Here is a 20,459-nt window from a genome sequence, read left to right on the forward strand (position 1 = left end):
GTTATTTTTCTCTCCAGCCTAGCTGTGAGTGCAGCTCCTACCTCTGATGGGGAGGGGGTGGTAACTGTGCTGTGAGTGCTGGAAGGCCCCGATTGATTCTCCAGGACCCCCATCCCCCAGACTCCCCTTCTATTCGTAACTGGATGGCCAGGGAACTCCCAAGGACTGCATTCCCTCCTTGACAAATTTGAAGAAATAAGCAGCGATCCTGGAGTGATTTGTGACCAACTTTCTCTTCCTGTTCGATCCTAGAATTTTACAAAGCTGGGTCATGGATTAGTCGCAATTTTGTTTGGTCTGCGTTTCTCAAATAATTAAATTGAGAGGATTTTGAACTGCCGTTTACGAATGGAACTGAATGACTAGTTCTTTGTTGCTACTGAGACACTGGGCTGAATATAGTCACTTAAAACTCAGAGCCCAATTGTAAAACATGACCTTACAGAGCCAGTTCTGTTGTAAATTGCCAAATTTTGTGGCTCTCTGGAAGTACTTGAAGTGAACATACGTGGTACAAAATCATCTCCTGAGAGCGCAGTGAGCACTTAACTTCCCAGCTACAGATCGGATAGAGATTCGGGAATTAAGTATCAAATCCTGCAATCGAAATGAATGTCACCACTAAGGATTATTCGGTGAACAATGCTTGGACTGTGCTTCTGAACTCAACACCGGCCTCGAACCTTAGTGTGGGATGGGAAGGACAACCAAGCGGAACATTAATAGATCGAGCCATTAGCGCCATGTCAGTCATTGTCCTTTTCATCACCATGGTCTCACTGGGCTGCACCATGGAGTTGCCAATGATCAGGCTCCACATTCTGAAGCCCAAGGGGGTGCTGATCGCAGTGGTTTCTCAATATGGGATCATGCCCTTCACAGCCTTCAGCCTTGCCAAGATGTTCAGCCTCTCCGCCATGGAATCTCTGTCTGTCCTTGTCTGTGGCTGCTGCCCAGGAGGGGCCCTCTCCAATATCTTCGCGCTGGCACTGAACGGGGACATGAATCTCAGGTATGAGCAGGCCACCAAGTGAACACCTTTCAAACTCCTCCCCATCCAAACCCCTTGCCCTAGGGATATTCCAGTCAATGGGCGGCACGGTAGCACAGTGGTTAGCACTGCTGCTTCACAGCTCCAGGGTCCTGGGTTCGATTCCCGGCTCGGGTCACTGTCTGTGTGGAGTTTGCACATTCTGCTCGTGTCTGCGTGGGTTTCCTCCGGGTACTCCGGCTTCCTCCCACAGTCCAAAGATGTGTGGGTTAGGTTGATTGGCCATGCTAAGAAATTGCCCCCTTGTGTCCAGGGATGCGTAGGTTAGAGGCATTAATGGGTATAATACATAGGGATATGGGGATAGGGCCTGGGTGGGATTGTGTTCGGTGCAGACTTGATGGGCCGAAGGGTCTCTTTCTGCACTGTAGGGTTCTATGATTCTACGAAGCTTAAGTGTTTTGGAAAGGGAGGGGCGGACATCTTGGCACAGTAGTTGCCACTGCTGCCTCGCAGCGCCAGAGACCCAGGTTCGATTCCGGACTTGGGTCACTGTCTGCGTGGAGTCTGCACGTTCTCCCCGTGTCTACATGGGTTTCCTCCGGGTGCTCCAGTTTCCTCCCACAGTCTGAAAGTGCTGGTTACATGCATTGGCCAAGATAAATTCTCCCTCAGTGTACCTGAACAGCCGGCAGAGCGTGGCTACAGGGGGATTTTCACAGTGACTTCATTGCAGTGTTAAACTCCCTGCTCGTTGGAGTCATACCTGGTACATAGGAAGATGGTTGTGGTTGTGGAGGGTTAGTCATCTCAGCTCCATGATATCTCTGCAGTGTCCCTCGTGCTGTGAGGCAGCAGTGCTAACCACAGTGCCACCGTGCTGCCCACTAATAAATAAATCTATAAACTTATAACTGGTCTTCAGTTAAAATGCTGAATATTTGAAAAAAAGAATTGGGTGCTGTGTAAAACAGCCTGCTATTTACCCTTTCACTGGAAGACCAGATTAAACTTTACAGGATGCAGCCTTCATTAAAAAATAACCAGTAATTTTTGAATGTATTTCCAAATGTATTGTAGAATAACGGTTTTTATTCATGGGACATGTATGTCACTGGCTGAGCCAGCATTTATTGCCCATCGCTATCTGCCCAAGAGCAGTTGAGAGTCAACCACATTGCTGTGGCTCTGGAGTCACATGTAGGCCAGACCAGGTAAGGACGGCAGATTTCCTTCCCTAAAGGACATTAGTGAACCAGATGGGTTTTTCCGACAATCGACAATGGATTCATGCAAGAAGCTGCAAAAGGTGGTGAATGTAACCCAATCCATCACGCAAACCAGCCTCCTATCCATTGATTTCGTCTACACTTCCCGCTGCCTCAGTAAAGCAGCCAACATAGTCAAGGACCCCACACACCCCAGACATACTTTCTTCCACCTTCTCTCATCAGAAAAAAGATACAAAATTCTGAGGACGCATTTTGATTTGATTTGATTTATTATTGTCACATGTATTAGCATGCAGTGAAAAGTATTGTTTATTGCATACTACATAGACAAAGCATACCGGTCATAGAGAAGAAAACGATAGAGTGCAGAATGTAGTGTTATTGTCATAGCCAGGGTGTAGAGAAAGATCAACTTAATGCAAGATAAGTCCATTCAAAAGTCTGACAACAACAGGGAAGAAGCTGTTCTTGAGTCGGTTGGGACATGACTTCAGATTTTTTATCTTTTTCCTGAAGGAAGAAGGTGGAAGAAAGAATGTCTGAGGTGCGTGGGGGTCTTTAATTATCCTTTGTCGAGGCAGCGGGAAGTGTAGGCAGAGTCAATGGATGGGAAGCTGGTTTGTGTGATGGACTGGGCTACATTCACGACTTTTTGTAGTTCCTTGTGGTCTTGGGCAGAGCAGGAGCCCATACTAAGCTGTGATATAATCAGAAAGAATGCTTTCTATGGTGCATTTGTAAAAGTTGGTGGGAGTCATAGCTGACATGCCAAATTTCCTTAATCTTCTGAGAAAGTTGAGGCATTGATGGGCTTTCTTAACTATGGTGCCAGCATGGAGGGACTAGGACAGGTTGTTGGTAATCTGGACATCTAAAAACTTGAAGCTCTCCACCCTTTCTATTTCGTCCCCATTGATGTAGACAGGGACGTGTTCTCCTTTATGCTTCCTGAAGTCAATGATAACCTCCTTCATTTTAGTGACATTGAGGGAGAGATTATTGTTGCCGGACCAATCCACTAGATTCTCTATCTCATTACCAATGTATCAACTGACTCGAGAACAATTTCTTCCCCGCTGCCATCAGACTTTTGAATGGATCTACCTTGCGTTAAGCTGATCTTTCTCTGTACCCTAGCTTTGACTATAACACTACATACTGCACGCTCTTCTTTCCTCCTCTATGAACAGTATGCTTTGTATAGCGTGCAAGAAACAATACTTTTCACTATACTAATACATGTGACAATAATAAATCAAATCCAATCAAAATCAAAGTAATGCCAAATCCCCCAGAGGACTACCTCACCTCGTAACCTGTTAAAAGTGTGTGAGTGTTACTGTCCTTCAGTAACATTTAGTGATTAACTAACAGAAATACCGGACACTTACTTTAAAATAAACATTTCACAATATTTTAATTTAACCAACAGGGAACTTTAACTAAACGAGTAACATACCAAATAAAATAAAGTTCTACTGGAATGCCCTACAAATAAATACAATACTCATTCATTAACAAAAAAAATAATAATGGAATTCAGTCACTCTCAAAAAAGTACAACCAGGTTTTGTGATTTTCAGAAACTTTTGGAGTTCCTCTGTTGATTTCTCTGTCTGTTAATTCTTTCTGATTTGGTACCTTTTGCTAGTTAGATGGTACATTCTCTTAAGAGATATCTGAAGTGGCAGAGTTGAGAGCTGTTCTCTCCTTTTCGAAGTGGCAGTTCATCAGTTGCTTTCCTGTTTTTTCCCCTTTGCGCTGTCTTTTATACCTGTGATGACCTATGAATTTTCCTACAATAGGATTGGTCTGATGTTGTCGACACCATCAAACTCAAATTTTACAGGTTCCTGGTAGCTGAGTGCCTGCTTTAAATTGATTGGTCAAAAGTAAAAAAAAACAAGTTGTCTTGTCAAGACTACAGCTTGACTTTTTGATACAAGTATTTCAGCTTGGACTGTGTACTTTGCATTTTAAACCTCCAAGCACTGAGACAAAACACCATCTTTTAAAGGAGCCACACGGTGTTTTGTTTTACAATTTTTTACATCATTACCAACACCAAATTCCACCTTCACCAACTCAACTTCACAGCAACACCATCTGTAGCTTGCAAACTGTCACCACTCAAGCCTCGAGAGGGAGAGAGCAGCTCTCAACTCTGCCACTCCAGATGTCTCTTAAGAGAATGCACCATCTAACGAGCAAAAGGTACCAAATCGGAAAGAACTTACAGACAGAGGAATCAACAGAGGAACTCCAAAAATTTCTGAAAACCACAAAACCTGGTCGTATTTTTGGAGCGACTGAACTCTATTCTTGTATTTTGTTGTTATTGAATGGATATTGTATTTATCTGAATAGCATTCCAGTAGCTTGTTCACCAGGCCAAAGGGCAAGAAGAGCTAGAAACTAAGAGGCAAGAACATACCATCACGCTCAACAGTGTTGGTGATGTTGAATAACATGGACCCTATGGCAACCAGGCACATAATACTGAGAATCTCTGCCCTCTGGAGGACCCGGTGAATGTAGACATCCTTGCTTCCCAGGGGCCCTGATCTACTCCCTCGTGTGCCACCATGTCCTGCTGGAGAGAGGCAGTGACTGTTGCTGCACTGTGGTCTGGCATTGTGCCCACCAGTTCTGAGTAGCTATAGATATTTGGAGTCAGTGAGAGGTGAGTGTGAGGCTGGTAACATTGGGGGGCATGTGAGGGTGAAGTGAAGTGCCTGTATGTTAAACTCCTGCTAGCCCCCCTGACACGAGGGGGCAATTTAGCATGGCCAATCAACCTAACCCGCACATCTTTTGGAGTGTGGGAGGAAACTGGAGCACCCGGGAGGAAACCCACGCAGAGAAAGTGCAAACTCCACACGGACAAGTCATCCGAAGCAGGAATCGAACCTGGGTTCCTGACACTATGAGGCAGCAGTGCTAACCACTGTGCCGCATGTTCAGAAGACAGGAGACTAACTGATGAACTGCCACCTCTCAAGCCTGTAAAACTGCCCCAGCAAGTGCAGCTGAGGCAGGCAAGTGCCCCCCCTCCCCACACACCCAGCCACTCAAAGACTGGGCCCACTTAAAGCGGTGGCAGAATTGAGCAAATGCGGGTTGGGGGCTAAATATTCCAGATTAGTATCAACTGCATGATTTTCCCCATTCCATCAGGCATGGGAAATTGTCCCTTTGCACGGATTACACTATCAGTAAAGAGATAAATATTTTGCAGCATTGTTAAGAGTCAGTAACATTGTATTTTACAAGCGGCAACTAAATTGTGTTTGCCTGAGTGTTGCTAAAGCTTTATCTAATGTTGTCTCCCTTGTTCTCCTTACAGTATTGTGATGACCACGTGCTCTACAGTGTTGGCACTTGTCATGATGCCCCTTCTCCTGTATCTCTATTCCAAGGGCCTATCGCTGGCAAGTAAAGTCCCATACAAAGAGATTACCATAAGCCTATTCTTAACCCTCATTCCTTGCGGTATTGGCATCTTCCTCAATAGAAAGTACCCAAAGTACTCAAAGATCATAACCAAAGTAAGATACTAAGCGCATTGACGCATATCATTTCCGTTTATTGTCTGTCAAAAATGAAGTGAATTCTCACGCCAATGACATCTTTGAATCAGAGGGCGGAATCAGAAGTCCGTTGACTGGAATTTCTGGTCTTGGGGTGAGCGCAGCTGGAAAATCCTGCCCAGGACGCCCATCGCGTCTGGTGTGACCACCTTTCTCAATGGCTAAGACTTCACCGCGTGGATAAAATTCCTGCAGATGCTGGAATCTCAAACCAAAAGGGAAAACGCTGGAAAATCTCAGCCTGTAAGGAGAGAAAAGAGCTGACGTTTCGAGTTCAGAAGGCCCTTTGTCAAAGCACAAAGCTTTGTCAGAGCTTTGACAAAGGCTCAGCTGGACTCGAAACGTCAGCTCTTTTCTCTCCTTATAGATGCTGCCAGACTCACTGAGATTTTCTCTTTTAGTTTACTGCGTGGGGTAGATTTCCATCTTTGCATTTCAACACCTACTTGCCATTTCAGATCCAGTATGAAAACCAACAATTCCCGTGTCACTAGCCTCACAGGAGGCGAAGATTGAAAGGGATTTCGAGTGTTGTACTCAAGTGGCTTAAAACCCCCATTACGAGAGTAATGTCCCGTGGATACTGCCAATCTGAAATAAAGTTCAGACCAAAGGTTATTGTCTCGGAACATTAGCTTTGGGCTGGATTTAGCACTCGCTGGCTGGTGGGTTTGAAGGGGACGGGGCATCTAAAATCCAAAACTTAAGCCTTCCCATCGCCTAACCCACCCACCTACAATGTGTCCGAAATTTTACAAAGGGGTGAGGAGGGCATCGAGCAGCCTGCCCACCCTCGAGGCTACCTCTTCTATGGAGACGGTACAGTGCAGGTAAAGGCCAATTGGCCCAACCAACCTCTGTCAATGTTTACCTTCCGTATAAGCAAATTGTTCTCATTGTGCTTTGTTACAACATTGATTCCACGCCTTCTCCTTCCTCCACCAACCCAACCCTTTTCTGACTGTGTCCATTGTTTCTGCCTCAACTTCTTTGAGCGGCGTGGTGGCACCGCGGTTAGCACTGCTGCCTCACGGCGCCAGGGACCCAGGTTCGATTCCCGGCTCAGGTCACTGTCTGTGTGGAGTCTGCACTTTCTCCCCGTGTCTGCGTGGGTTTCCTCCGGGTGCTCCGGCCGGAGTTGAGGGGGTTGAGCTATGAGGAGAGGCTGAATAAACTAGGCTTGTACTCGTTAGAGTTTAGAAGAATGAGGGGAGATCTCATTGAGACGTACAAGATGATGAATGGGATGGATAGGATAGAGGTGGAGAGACTCTTCCCGCTCAGAAAGGACAGTAGGACTAGGGGGCACAGCCTCAAGATAAAGGGGGGGGCGGTTTAGAACGGAGTTGAGGAGGAACTTCTTCACTCAAAGGGTGGTGAATCTCTGGAATTCTCTGCCCGTTGAAGTGGTGGAGGCTGCCTCACTAAATATTTTTAAGAAGCGGGTTGATGGGTTTTTGATAAGAGAGGGGATTAAGGGTTATGGGGAGAGGGCGGGAAAGTGGAACTGAGCCACGACAGATCAGCCATGATCTTATTGAATGGCGGGGCAGGCTCGAAGGGCTAGATGGCCTACTCCTGCTCCTATTTCTTATGTTCTTATGTTCTTATGTTTCCTCCCACACTCCAAAAGGCATGCTGATTACCTGCTTTGGCCGTGCTAAATTCTCCCTCAGTCTACCCGACCAGGCGCCGGAGTGTGGTGACTAGGGGTTTTCACAGTAACTTCATTGCAGTGTTAATGTTAGCCTGCTTGTAACACAGTAAATAAATAACCTTGGAAATCAAGTTTAACTGACAAGTACTTGCCATGTTTGTACCATCACCCTGTCTAGTATTTTAATGGAGGCACTTAAAATAAATGGGCTAAAATAACAAAGGACAAGGGCAGTACGGTGGCACAGTGGTTAGCATTGCTGCCTCACAGCACCAGGGACCCGGGTTCGATTCCCAGCTTGGGTCACTGTCTGCGTGGCGTTCGCACATTCTCCCCATGTCTGCGTGGGTTTCCTCCAGGTGCTCCGGTTTCCTCCCACAGTCCAAAGATGTGCAGGCTGATTGGCCATGGTAACTCAACTTAGTGTAGAATTTTCCTGCCACGCCCACCACGGGAATCATAGCGGGCGGGACAGAAAAATCAACAGACTGTGCAGAGGTCCATTAACCTCGGAAAGGAATTTCCAGTCTCAGGGTGAACGCAGCTGGAAAATCCCATCCTTAGCGTCAGATTAGCAAGGTAAATATGTGGGGCAATGGGGAAAGGGTCTGGATGGGGTTGTTGCTAGTGCAGACTCGATGGGCTGAATGGCCTCATTCTGCACTGTAGGGACCATATGAATGTGTGGTTTATCCATTAACAGGGTGAATTCCACACTATTACTTCATTCCAGCCAGCTGCCCCAATACATGTCCAAAAATGGGCAGCACGGTGACAAAGTGGGATGGCACAGTGGTCAGCACTGTGGTCTCACAGCGCCAGGGATCCGGGTTCGATTCCCAGCTTGGGTCACTGTCTGTGTGGAGTTCGCACATTCCCCCCGTGTCTGCGTGGGTTTCCTCCGGGTGCTCCGGTTTCCTCCCACAGTCCAAAGATGTGCGGGTTAGGTGGATTGGCCACGCTAAATTACCCCTTAGTGTCAGGGGGAACTTGCTAGGGTAAATATATGGGGTTGTGGAGATAGGGCCAGTATGGGATTGTGGTTGGCGGACCGAATGGCCTGCTTCTGCACTGTGGGATTCTATGATTCGATGAAAAAGCGACAATAGCAGGGGTGACTGCTGAGACACTGTAGCAACGAAGGGCACAGTTACAGTCTTTGAAAGACCATTTCATTGGAAGAGTTTTGTTTTGCTAACCTTATACACTTGTCTTTCAGATGGGCATGTTTTGTCTCCTCGTTGCTGCATTAATAATGGGCACCTTGTCAGGAATGTCAGTCGGGACAAGTATCTGGATGCTTTTCACTTCTCGCCTGCTTGTCACCACGGCACTCATGCCCGCTATTGGCTATACCCTCGGGTATGCCCTCTCGTCCCTATGCAGATTACCAGAAAGGTAACATGTGTAATTAATTGCAATGCAAACAGTTTTTTCCTTAACAATAAAAGCAGCTCCTTCTTTTTAAGTAGTTGTTTTTGGATTCTTTGTCTCAGGGATGACAGGTCATAGAATAGAGTAGAATCATACAGTGCAGAAGGAGGCCATTCGGCCCACGGAGCCTGCATTGACAACAATCCCACCCAGCCCCTATCCCTATAAGCCCACATATTTACCCTGGCTAGTCTTCCTGATGCTAAGGGTCAATTTGGCATGGCCAATCCACCTAACCTGCACATCTTTAGACTGTGGGAGGAAACCTGAACATCCAGAGGAAACCCACGCAGACACAAGGAGAATGTGCCAACTCCACACAGACAGACACCCAAGGTCAGAATTGAACCCAGGTCCTTGACGCTGTGAGGCAGCAGTGCTAACCACTGTGCCATCGTTATTTTGCATCTATTTAAAATAGGGCAGCAATTACAAAGGAAGTGTGTCAGAGGATTGACCACATCTTTCCAGTTAAGATGTAGAAGAAACAAATACATGGTTAATGCTGAAACAAAAGACATATTGTCAAAGCTTTTCATTTTGCACACATCAGATCAGAACCACAAGGTTATCAACAGTAAAAGGGACAACAATTTACACTGCCCAGGAAGGGGAGTGCTGATCAGTTGGCAAGTGGATTCTGATTGCTGGAGATATTGTTATGGCGTATCAGCAGGGAACAGTTAACTGCCAAGCCATTGTTCAAATTCAAATCAGAAAGCTTGATTCTGATTTGTCAAGGCATTGCCATGGAGAATGAACCAAAGGTCAGAGGACAGTTCTTCCCTGATTCATTCCTCATGACCATGCCTTGACCAATCAGAGCCAATCTTGCTTGTTTGAAGTTGAACAATATCTTGGTAATTAGCTATTTCTTGTTGCATTCTGCATGACAGTATCTCTACCAATCAGAAACTGCCTGCCAACCAATTAGCACTCACTTCTCATGCAGTCTAAATTGTTATTCCCTTTACTGTTGGCAAACTTGCGATCTGTCCTGAAGAGTACAAGATGAAAAGCTTCGACAGCACGTGTTTTCTCGGCAACAACTTCGCTTCTACCTAACAATTGTTTATATACCTGGTTGTAAAATAGAAGCTAACTGTACGTAAATATTTCATGCCCAATGGGGCTGTGAGTAACATGGTTGAAGAACAGATGTCGGACGATAGAGAACATTCCTGACTCAAACTTGAAGGTATCTGTAGAATAAAGCATATCTATTTATATCTGTGTCAAATGACCATAGAATCCCTACAATGTAGAAAGGAGGCCATTCAGCCCATTGAGTCGGCACTGACCACAATCCCACCCAGGCCCTACCCCATAACCTCATGCATTTATCCTGCTAATCCCCTGACACTAGGGTCAATTTATCATGGCCAATCCACCTCACCCGCATATCTTTGGGCTGTGGGAGGAAAGTGGAGCACCCAGAGGAAACCTACGCAGACACGAGGAGAATGTACTAACTCCACACAGTCACCCGAGGTTGGGATTGAACCTGGGTCCCTGGCGCTGTGAGGCAGCATCCTAACTACTAAGGTAATGAAGGAATAGGGAATTACATATCCATATTTGTATGTGACACAATATTAGGAGGCGCACTAAGTAGATGGGAGCAGAAATTTATAAAGAAACTTTCCATAGCCAGATGGCAAGACCATGTGGAATGAACCAGGGGGCGACACGGTGGCACAGTGGTTAGTACTGTTGCCTCACAGTGCCAGGGACCTGGATTCAACTGCCAGCTTGGGTCACAGCCTGTGTGGAATTTGCACATTCACCCCATGTCTGTGTGGGTTTCCTCCGGGTGCTCCGGTTTCCTCTCACAGTCCAAAGATGTGCGGGTTAGGTGGATTGGCCATGCTAAATTGCCCCTTGGTGTCAGGAGGGCCAGCTAGGATAAATATATGGGACTACGGGGTTAGGGGCTGGGTGGGGTTGTGGCCGATGGGCCAAATGGGATGGCCTCCTTCTGCACTGCAGGATTCTATGATCTATGATTTGAGTGGACACAATAGGAGGAGATCTTATTCAGTGTGAACAAGTGTGAGGCCATCCACTTTGGACGCAAAGAAAGAAAAATGGGAATATTTCCTTAATGACAAGGAGCTACAGAGGGGTAGAGAGTCTATATGCCACGTAGGAGAGTATTCTTACATGGGATATAGATGTTGTTAGCACTGTTTACCAATCCCTACTTGCCAATTGCAGGCAGTTACAGTGAACTACATTGTTGTGACTCTGGGGCCATAGGTAGGCCAGACCGGGTAAGGACAACAGATTCCACCCCTAAAGGGAATTCAGGGAAGCAGAAGTCACGACAATCAATGATAGTTCCACGGTCACTGTTACTGAGGGCCAGTTTTCACTCCATTTTTCAAAATTACTTAATTCAATTTAAATTCCACCAGCTGCCATCGGGGGATTTGAACCCTCGGTCCAGTGTCTGCCGATGACCGTGAAACCATTTGCCAATTGTCAGAAAAACCCATCTGGTTCACTAATGTCCTTTAGGGAAGGAAATCTGCCGTCCATACTCGGCCTGGCCTACCTGTGACTCCAGAGCCACAGCAATGTGGTTAACTCTCAACTGTCCTCTGAAATGGAAGGCAGTTAGGGATGGGCAGTAAACGTGGGACAAGCCAACGACATCCCGTGAATGAATAAAACAAAATTAGCCTGGACCTCTGGATTGCTAGTCCAATGGCGGTACCACCATGTCACATTTGACCCTTTATTCAGGTGTCCGTATACACAAATGGCTCATACAATCCCTACAGAGCAGAAGGAGGCCATTCAGCCCATCGAGTCTGCACCGACCACAATCCCACCCAGGCTCTATTCCCATAACTTCACATATTTATCTGCTAATCCCCCTGATACAAAGAGACAATATGACCTAACCCGCACATCTTTGGAGCGTGGGAAGAAACTGGAGCACCCGGAGGAAACCCATACAGACATGGGGAGAACGTGCAAACTCCACACAGGCAGTGACCCAAGGCTGGAATTGAACCTGGGTCCCTGGCGCTGTGAGGCAGCAGTGCTAACCACTGTGCCACCGTGCTGCCCCTGACTCATGCGTCAGTACAAAATAATCAAAGAATCTGAAGTAATGGGGGCCTCTATCTAAAGGGGACCGGAGTACAAGTAAAAGGAAGGGATGGCTCTGACTGTACAGAGATCTGATGAGATTTGAGGCTCATCCTGGTGTGGTTAGACTCCAATGGATATTAAAACTAGGAGAGGTTAAAAACAGGCTGTAAATTTGCCATTGACCATTTCACAATAGTGCACAAAACCAACATCAACACCCTGAGAAACTTTGAGAAGCCTAAAACAGTGGTTAGAATCGGAAGAAAAATGTGAAAAAAGGAACAGAGCCAAAAAATAATCAGTGCTTTGATTTGACTTGATTTCTTATTGTCACATGTATTAGTATACAGTGAAAAATATTGTTACTATACTGTCAAAGCATAGCGTTCATAGAGAAGGAAAGGAGAGGATGCAGAATATAGCATTACAGCCATAGCTAGGGTGTAGAGAAAGACCAACTTAAATATGGTAGGTCCATCCAAAAGTCTGATGGCAGCAGGTAAGCTGTTCTTGAGTGTCTTCAGACTTCTGTGTCTTTTCCACGGGTTGCATGGCTGTTCTTGATAATGCTGGCTGCTTTTCCAAGGCTGCGGGAAGTGTAAACATTGTCAATGGATGGGAGGCTGGTTTGCATGATGGACTGGGCTATATTAACGACCTTTTATAGTTTCTTGGGCGGAGCAGGAGCCCATACCAAGCTGCGATACAACCAGAAAGAATGCTTTCTATCGTGCATCTGTAAAGTTGGTGAGTCATCACAGACATGCCAAATTTCCTTAGCCTCCTGAGAAAGTAGAGGTGTTGGTGGGCTTTCTTAACTAAAGCATCAGTGTGGAGGGACCAGGACAGGTTGTTGGTGATCTGAATACCAGAAACTTGAAGCTCTCGACCATTTCTACTTCATCCCCATTGATAGACAGGGCGCAGCACCTCCAAGAATGCTCAGTTATTTTATTGGCTATAAATTCACATCAATTCAATGCGAGCCCTGACAGTGCAATGGGCCATCCACTTGTAATGGTTTACTGAAGGCCAAACTCTGCCCATGCTAACTTAGAATTTATTTATTAGTGTCACAAACCGGCTTACATTAACATTGCAATTAAGTTATTATGAAAATCCCCTAGTTGCCACCCTCCGGTGACTGTTCGGGTGCACTGAGGGAGAATTTAGCATGGCCAATGCACCCTAACCAGCACTTCTTTCGGACTGTGAGAGGAAACCGGAGGAAACCCCTGCAGACATGGGGAGAATGTGCAGATTCCATGCAGATAGTGACTCCAGCCAGGAATCAAACCCGGGTCCCTGGCGCTGTGAGGCGGCAGTGCTAACCACTGTGCCATCCTGCTGCCCATTTCCCTCAGTGTAGCTGAAGAGGTGCTGAACTAGGGGATTTTCAGTGTAACTTCATTGCAGTGTTAATGCAAGCTCACTTATGGAAATGAATAAATAAATTTAAAACTTAAAAACGTAGTCTCTTTCAACGTGTTTACTCACTTTTAATAGGTGCAAACGGACCGTTTCTATGGAAACCGGATGCCAGAATGTTCAGCTGTGTACTGCCATCCTCAAAGTTGTTTTCCGCCAAGAAGACATTGCTGCTTTTTACCTGTTTCCATTGATTTACTTAGTCTTTCAACTCTCGGAAGCATTTGTCCTCGTCGCAATTTATCAAAGTTACAAAAGGACATCAAAATCGAAGGAACAGAGTGAGTGACCAGCTTTCTTCCATAGAATCATTCTCCCGGCTCTTTCAAACAGTTAACTCATCAGCCTCGCTCTTTTCATTTTCTCCTCTTTTTAGTTACATATCCAATTGTGTTTTGGAAGTGAGTACTGAGGCATTTCCACCACAATTTTTACAGATGTACCACAGAAAGCATCCTGTCCTGATGTATCACCGCTCGGTATAGCTCCTGCTCCGACCAAGACAGCGAGAAGCCTCAAAGGGTCGTGAATGGAGCCCTGTCAATCACACAAAGCAACCTCCCATCCATTGACTCTGTCTACACTTCCCGCTGCCTCGGAAAAGCAGCCAGCATAATCAAGGATTCCACACACCCCGGACATTCTCTCTTCCACCTTCTCCTGTCAGGAAAAGGATACAAAAGTATGGGGTCATGTACCAGCCAACTCAAGAACAGCTTCTTCCCTGCTGCTGTCAGGCTTTTAGAGGACCTATCTTATATTAAATTGGTCTTTCTCCACATCCTAGCAACACTACATTCTGCACCCTCTCCTTTCCTTCTCCCCTGTGGGGCAGCACGGTGACGTAGTGGTTAGCACTGCTGCCTCGGAGTGCCAGGCAACCGGGTTCGATTCCCAGCTTGGGTCACTGTCTGTGTGGAGTTTGTATGTTCACCCCATATCTGAGTGGGTTTCCTCCGGGTGCTCCGGTTCCCTCCCTCTCTGGTTACATGCACTGGCCATACCCGAACAGGCGCCAGAATGTGGCAGCTAGGGGATTAAGCCTTACTTGTGACTAATAAATAAACTTTAAAACTTTTATGAACGATTTGCTTTGTCTGTGCAGCGCACAAGAAACAATATTTTTCACTGCCTGAGACAATAATAAATCAAATCAAATTGCATTCCAGGCCAGTTCCAAATACAAAAAAAACCTCCTCATGTAGGATTTTCCAGCTACACTCACTGGAAAAGACCTGAAAATCCCACCCGAGGTCAGCGGACCTGTGTATGATCCGTATCCCAACCCGTATGATTCGGGCAAGACTGGAAAACTCCACCTCTCATCTCTCATCCAGTTCCTTTTCCAGTTTCTCCTCATTAAGCTCTTCATAATTCTGAACACCTCCATTAAATTTCTCCATTGCTTTCTCAACACTAGGGGCAACAAGTTGAGCTTCTGTAGTCTCCTCACAAAGATGTCATCTCTCGTTCCATTTTGGTGAACCTCCTTTCCACTCCCCCTCTCTCCAAAGGTTTTGTCAAATCCTTCCTGAATTGTCCTTAATAACTTACAGCAATCTGAGCTCTCCTGGCCAGCAAGTCGATCTTTGCCTGAGGTCAGTGTGACTTCCCACTGCACCACACAGCCATTGGGCAGTTTCTAAAGGAAAGGCAAAATACCGCAGACACCTAGAAACCTGAAAGAAAACAGAAAGTGCTGGAAAGACTCAGCAGGTCTGACATCATTGGTCTGATTTGATTTATTATCCTCACATGTGTTGGGATACATTGAAAAGTATTGTTTCTTGTGCACTATACAAGGAAAAGCATACCATTCATAGAGTACATAGGAGAGACGGAAAGGAGAGGGTGGAGAATATATATTTCCATATTACATTTATAGAAGAGAAACATCAGCTTAATATATGGTAGAGCCATGATGGCAGCCAGGAAGAAGCTGTTCTTGAGTCGGTTGGTACATGTTTCAAACTTTTATCTCTTTTTCCCAACAGAAGAAGGTGGAAGGTACTGTATCCAGGGCGCGTGGGGTCCTTAATTATGCTGGCTGCTTTGCCGATGCAGCAAGCAGTATAGACGGAATTAAATGAATGAGGGGTAGGTTTGCATGAAGGACTGGGCTACATTCACAACACTTTGTAGTTTCTTGCGGTCTTGGTCAGAGCAGGAGCCATACCAAGCTGTGATACATCCGGATAGGATGCTTTCTAAGAATGGGAGGGACATCTTTGGACACTAAGGGGCAATGTACTATTCCCAATTCATCTAAGAGATGCATCTTTGGACAGTGGGAGGAAACTGGAGCATCCGGAGGAAACTCACACAGATAAGGGAGAATGTGCAAACTTCATACAGTGACCCAAGGCTGGAATTGAACCAGGTTCCTGGTGCTGTGAGACAGCTGTGCTAACCACTGTGCTGCTGTGTCATTGTTGAATAGCTGTGCATGCTGGAAGATGTGGAGAAACTTCCAGCACTGAAGTGAGGCCATGAATGTTTGACTTGAGTTGTGATTGGGTGGGAGGTGTCTGGTATGGGTGTGGTGAATTGAGCTGTTGGGGATATTGGTGGGATATGGAGACGCACTCACTGACCTTTACTGGTGTAAGGTCATTGAGTATTTTGAGGCACTGTGTCCTGATTGTCAAGGTCATTGACCATCATGGTTATCTGGCCCCATTTGACTTTGTAAAGTTTGTCTGAAGTGTCGCCTGTCCTCTGTGGATGGAACGTATCTCTCCGCATGCACCAAAGCCTGCAGTTAAGCATCGGAAAACCTGAGAGAACCCAACCAACCCCAACTTCCACCACCATGCTGAGACATTATTGAGTATTCCCCACATCAAAATTACTTCCAGCACCTGTTCCAGCCAGAGTGAACCTCCACTTTAAGATATAGCTTTAAATGGAGCAGGCTAATTCTAACTTGTGTTGGATCTACCCATATCAGAAGCAGCTGAGAAGCAAGGCAATCCCTCATTGCAGTGCCCATGCCCATTGTTTGGTCTTTGATGATACTGAGCCTTTAAGAAATGTATTTGGGTCATGTTTCTTGTGCAGGATCTGTTTGAGCAGTTTGTTTTATTATTTTGTTATCTGTGCCATTTCGTCTGCATCTGGCAACCACTGTTATTACTCCAGCAGCATAATAGATCTTAATCGCATAAATCTTTGTTTTAATCTGGACTAATGCAGGTTTGTCATTTTAGTGTTTTCTCCTGGAATTTTTCAGAGTAGGGCTTGATTAGGTTTTAACAGCAACAGTCGTGTGACTGGGCAGGGCTAGGCTCAGCTCAGTTGCTGCTTGCGAGCTCTTTCTCTCTCTGAAACCTAGAGTGTTATAGTCATAGCTAGGGTGTAGAGAAAGATCAATTTAATATAAGGTAGGTCCATTCAAAAGTCTGATGGCAGCAGGGAAGAAGATGTTCTTGAGTCAGTTCATGCATGTCCTCACAACACAAGCTCAATTCATGAAAATTCCCACCGCACTCCAAATATGAACCTACCCTCTCCCTGTGACCCTTACCCCAGTATCCAGTGCACCTGCGTCCCACTACAAGAATACTACAATGTGGAATGCATGCTGTTTATGGAAGCCATACTCCATCACAGTACCACTTTGTTTAAAGGTTAATAGTATCACAAGTAGGATTACGTTAATACTGCAATGAAGTTACTATGAAAATCCCCTAGTCGCCACACTCCAGCGCCTGTTCAGGTACACTGAGGGAGAATTTAGCAAGGCCAATGCACCCACCCAGCATGTCCTTCAGACTGTCGGAAGAAACAAGAGTACCTGGAGGAAACCCATGCAGACATGGGGAGAATGTGCAGCCTTTGCACAGTCGATGACTCAGTGCGAGAATCGAACCTGGGTGCCTGGTGCCACTGTGCCACTCCATTCTTCCATCAGGAATAAGATACAAAAGTCTGAGATCATGTACCAACCCTCTCAAGAACAGCTTCTTCCCTGCTGCTGTCAGACTTTTGAATGGACCCACCACACGTTAAGGTGATTTTTCTCTACACCTTAGCTCTGACTGTAACACTAAATTTTGAGCCTTCTCCTCTACGTACTCTGTGAATGGTATGCTTTATCTGTATAGTGCGCAAGAAACAATAATTTTTACTGTATCCCAGTATATATGACAGTAATAAATCAAATCAAAATAGTTTAACTGCTGCAGAGCTAGTCTAAAAAAGATAGTTATGTGTGAACACTAAGGATGAGACAGTTTGCTGCAGTTGGCCTCTGTCTCTGCCTCAAGCAAGACTGCTGAAGAGTAATATTTGGTTTCTTTTAGGTGCCAAGGTGATTTACATGCCAGAGGAGAACATGAATGTACAGCTTCCACTTCCTGAACTAGCAAAACCCCGTGACATTGCCGTGATCTTCAAGAACAGTAAAATGGAGTCCTCTAAGTAAGGATGCAGAGGAAACATTGATTGGAAATATTGGTTTTTACACAGAATGTCATTAGATACTCCCTACATCATATAATTGGCTTCCAAGTGGCCAGCAAACACATTTAGAAAAATAATGGAATCAAGATATTGTAGACCCCGGGCAGTATTTGGATATTGTTCATTGACAGTGACTTTTTTCTCTCCCAAGATTTTTGCTTTAGTTTTGATGTCAGGCTGGCTCAAGCTTTGGTTCGTGGGGTGTGGCTGTTGTTGGCTGCACCAGCACTTATTGCCCATCCTTAATTACCCTGAACTAAATGCCTAGCAAGGCCATTTCAGAGGGCACTTAAGAGTCAACCACACTTCTGTGGCTCTGGAGTCACATGTAGGCCAGACTAGGTAAGGACGGCAGATTTCCTTCCCTAATGGGCATTAATGAACCAGATGGGTTTTTCCAACAATCAACTATCGTTTTATGCTCAATAGACTATTAATTGCAGCTTCTAGTGGATTCAAATTTAACACCTACCGTGGTGGGATTTGAACCTGCGAGCCCAGAGCATTGCCCTGGGTCTCTAGTTTACTAATCCAGTTACAATACCACTGTGCCACTGCATCCCCAATTATCACTCTCTCATCTCAATAGGTTGTTGGCTCAAGTTCCACTCCAGTGATGAAGAGGGCAGCATGGTGGCACAGTGGTTAGCACTGCTGCCCCATAGTGCCAATGACCCAGGTTTGATTCCTGGCTCGGATCACTGTTTGTGTGGAGTTTGCACATTCTCCCTGTATCTGCGTGGGTTTCCTCCAGGTGCTCCGGTTTCCTCCCACAGTCTGAAAGACGTGCTGGTTAGATGCATTGGCCGTGCTAAATTCTCCCTCAGTGTACCTGAACAGGTGGTGACTAGAGGATTTTCCACAATAACCTCCATTGCAGTGTTACTGCAAGCATACTTGTGACACTGATAAATAAACTTTAAGATAACCATGGATACTGAAGTGTAGAATTAAAGGAGCACGACCCTTTCTGATATTAAACTGAAGCCCTGTCTACTTCTATCATCTGAACATAAAAGATCCCTGGCGCTATTCGAAGAAGAATAGGGCAGTTATCCTGATATTTTCCTCATACACACATGTATACACACACACACACACACACACATACACACACACATGCACAAGGTACACAAGCACACAGGTATACACACACACAAACACATGTATAAATATACACACAAATACACACACATGCACACAGACAAACACAGTGTATACACACATGTATACACATATGTACACACACAGGCATACACACGTGCACATGCACACACACACACACACACACACACACATATCAGAGTATCTTTTCCATGAGTTGATATTGCCCTTGAGAATGGGGATGGAAAACATCTTGCCAGCCATGATGCAAATTAAAAACAAGATCTCAAGGTTGTGTGAGGCTGAATGAAAGGTCTAATTGATGATATTTTTAATTATTTTAACAAAACTGAAGGAATGTAGAAATACGGTGCCTCAATGGGACAGTAATTTCCAACCTGCTTCAGATATCAAGGGTTGTCGATTCTGGTTAGACATATTCCTGGAGATTTCACCCATGTCTCATAGTCCTGACCCCACCATTGATCCAGCAATAGAACCATCCTCACATTGTACCCTCCCAGTAACAACTCCAATCGAAGTTCATCTTCAGAAGCAATCCTTCATCACCTGACTGAAATGAAATAACCAAACTACACTTGTTCTCATTGCCAATGTAATTTTTAATAACTAATAAATGAAACAGAGCAAAGAGAATTCTAAAAAACATCCAACTTGTTGACTGGACCAATGGCTTTTTTCTAAGATGGCTCCAGAGTGAGGAAACTTCTTGCAAGCTGTCCCCAGCGTACCCTCTAATGCTACCTTTTACTCTTGTTCCAAACTCTTAAAACTTAACTCCTTTAAACTCTCCAATAATGTTCAGTTGATCTTTTTCTACAGCCATCCATGACTGCAACATTGTACTCTGCACCCTCTCCTTTTCTTCGCCCGTCTTTACTCTGCGAATGATATGTTTTGTTTGTATAGCACATAAGTGGCACAGTAGTTAGCACTGCTGCCTCACAGCGCCAGAGACCTGCATTTGATTCTGGCCTTGGGTCACTGTCTGTGCCGAGTCTGCACGTTCTGTCCTTCCTATGTCTGTGTGGGTTTCCTCTGGGTGCTCTGGTTTCCTCCCACAGTCCGAAAGACGTACTGGTTAGGGTGCATTGGCCATGCTAAATTCTCCCTCCATGTACCCGAACGGGCGCCTAGGGGATTTTCACAATAGCTTCATTGCAGTGTTAATGTCACTAATAAATAAACCTTAACATTTAACTGTAGGAGATAACACCGTATTATAATACTTGTGATAATAATGAATCAAATCAAAAGGAAGACAGAGATGAGGAAGAATTTCTTCTCTGTGAATCTGAGGGATTCTTTACCGCTGTGGGCTGTGGAGGCTGGCTCCTTAAGGATGGCCAAGGCTGAGATAAACAGATATAAACAGAATCACTCAGATAAAAGCAAATTGCCGTGGGTGCTGGAATCTGAAGCAACAGAAAAATGCT

The 20,459-nt window shown here is 45.4% G+C and overlaps 1 protein-coding gene across 1 annotated transcript; it reads left to right on the plus strand.

Annotated features, from left to right (window-relative positions):
- Nucleotides 1-608: 608 nt before the first annotated feature.
- Nucleotides 609-19,099, plus strand: slc10a1 (solute carrier family 10 member 1). The gene is made up of 5 exons (XM_080202060.1): nucleotides 609-1,012; nucleotides 5,570-5,771; nucleotides 8,690-8,868; nucleotides 13,513-13,715; nucleotides 17,739-19,099. Exons 1-5 carry the CDS (start codon nucleotides 609-611, stop codon nucleotides 17,858-17,860), a joined length of 1,110 nt encoding a protein of 369 aa, XP_080058186.1. The 3' UTR covers nucleotides 17,861-19,099.
- The last annotated feature ends 1,360 nt before the right edge of the window (nucleotides 19,100-20,459 follow it).

Source organism: Carcharhinus amblyrhynchos, chromosome 14, assembly GCF_965287045.1.
Source record: "Carcharhinus amblyrhynchos chromosome 14, sCarAmb.v2.hapA, whole genome shotgun sequence".
NCBI lineage: Eukaryota > Metazoa > Chordata > Chondrichthyes > Carcharhiniformes > Carcharhinidae > Carcharhinus > Carcharhinus amblyrhynchos.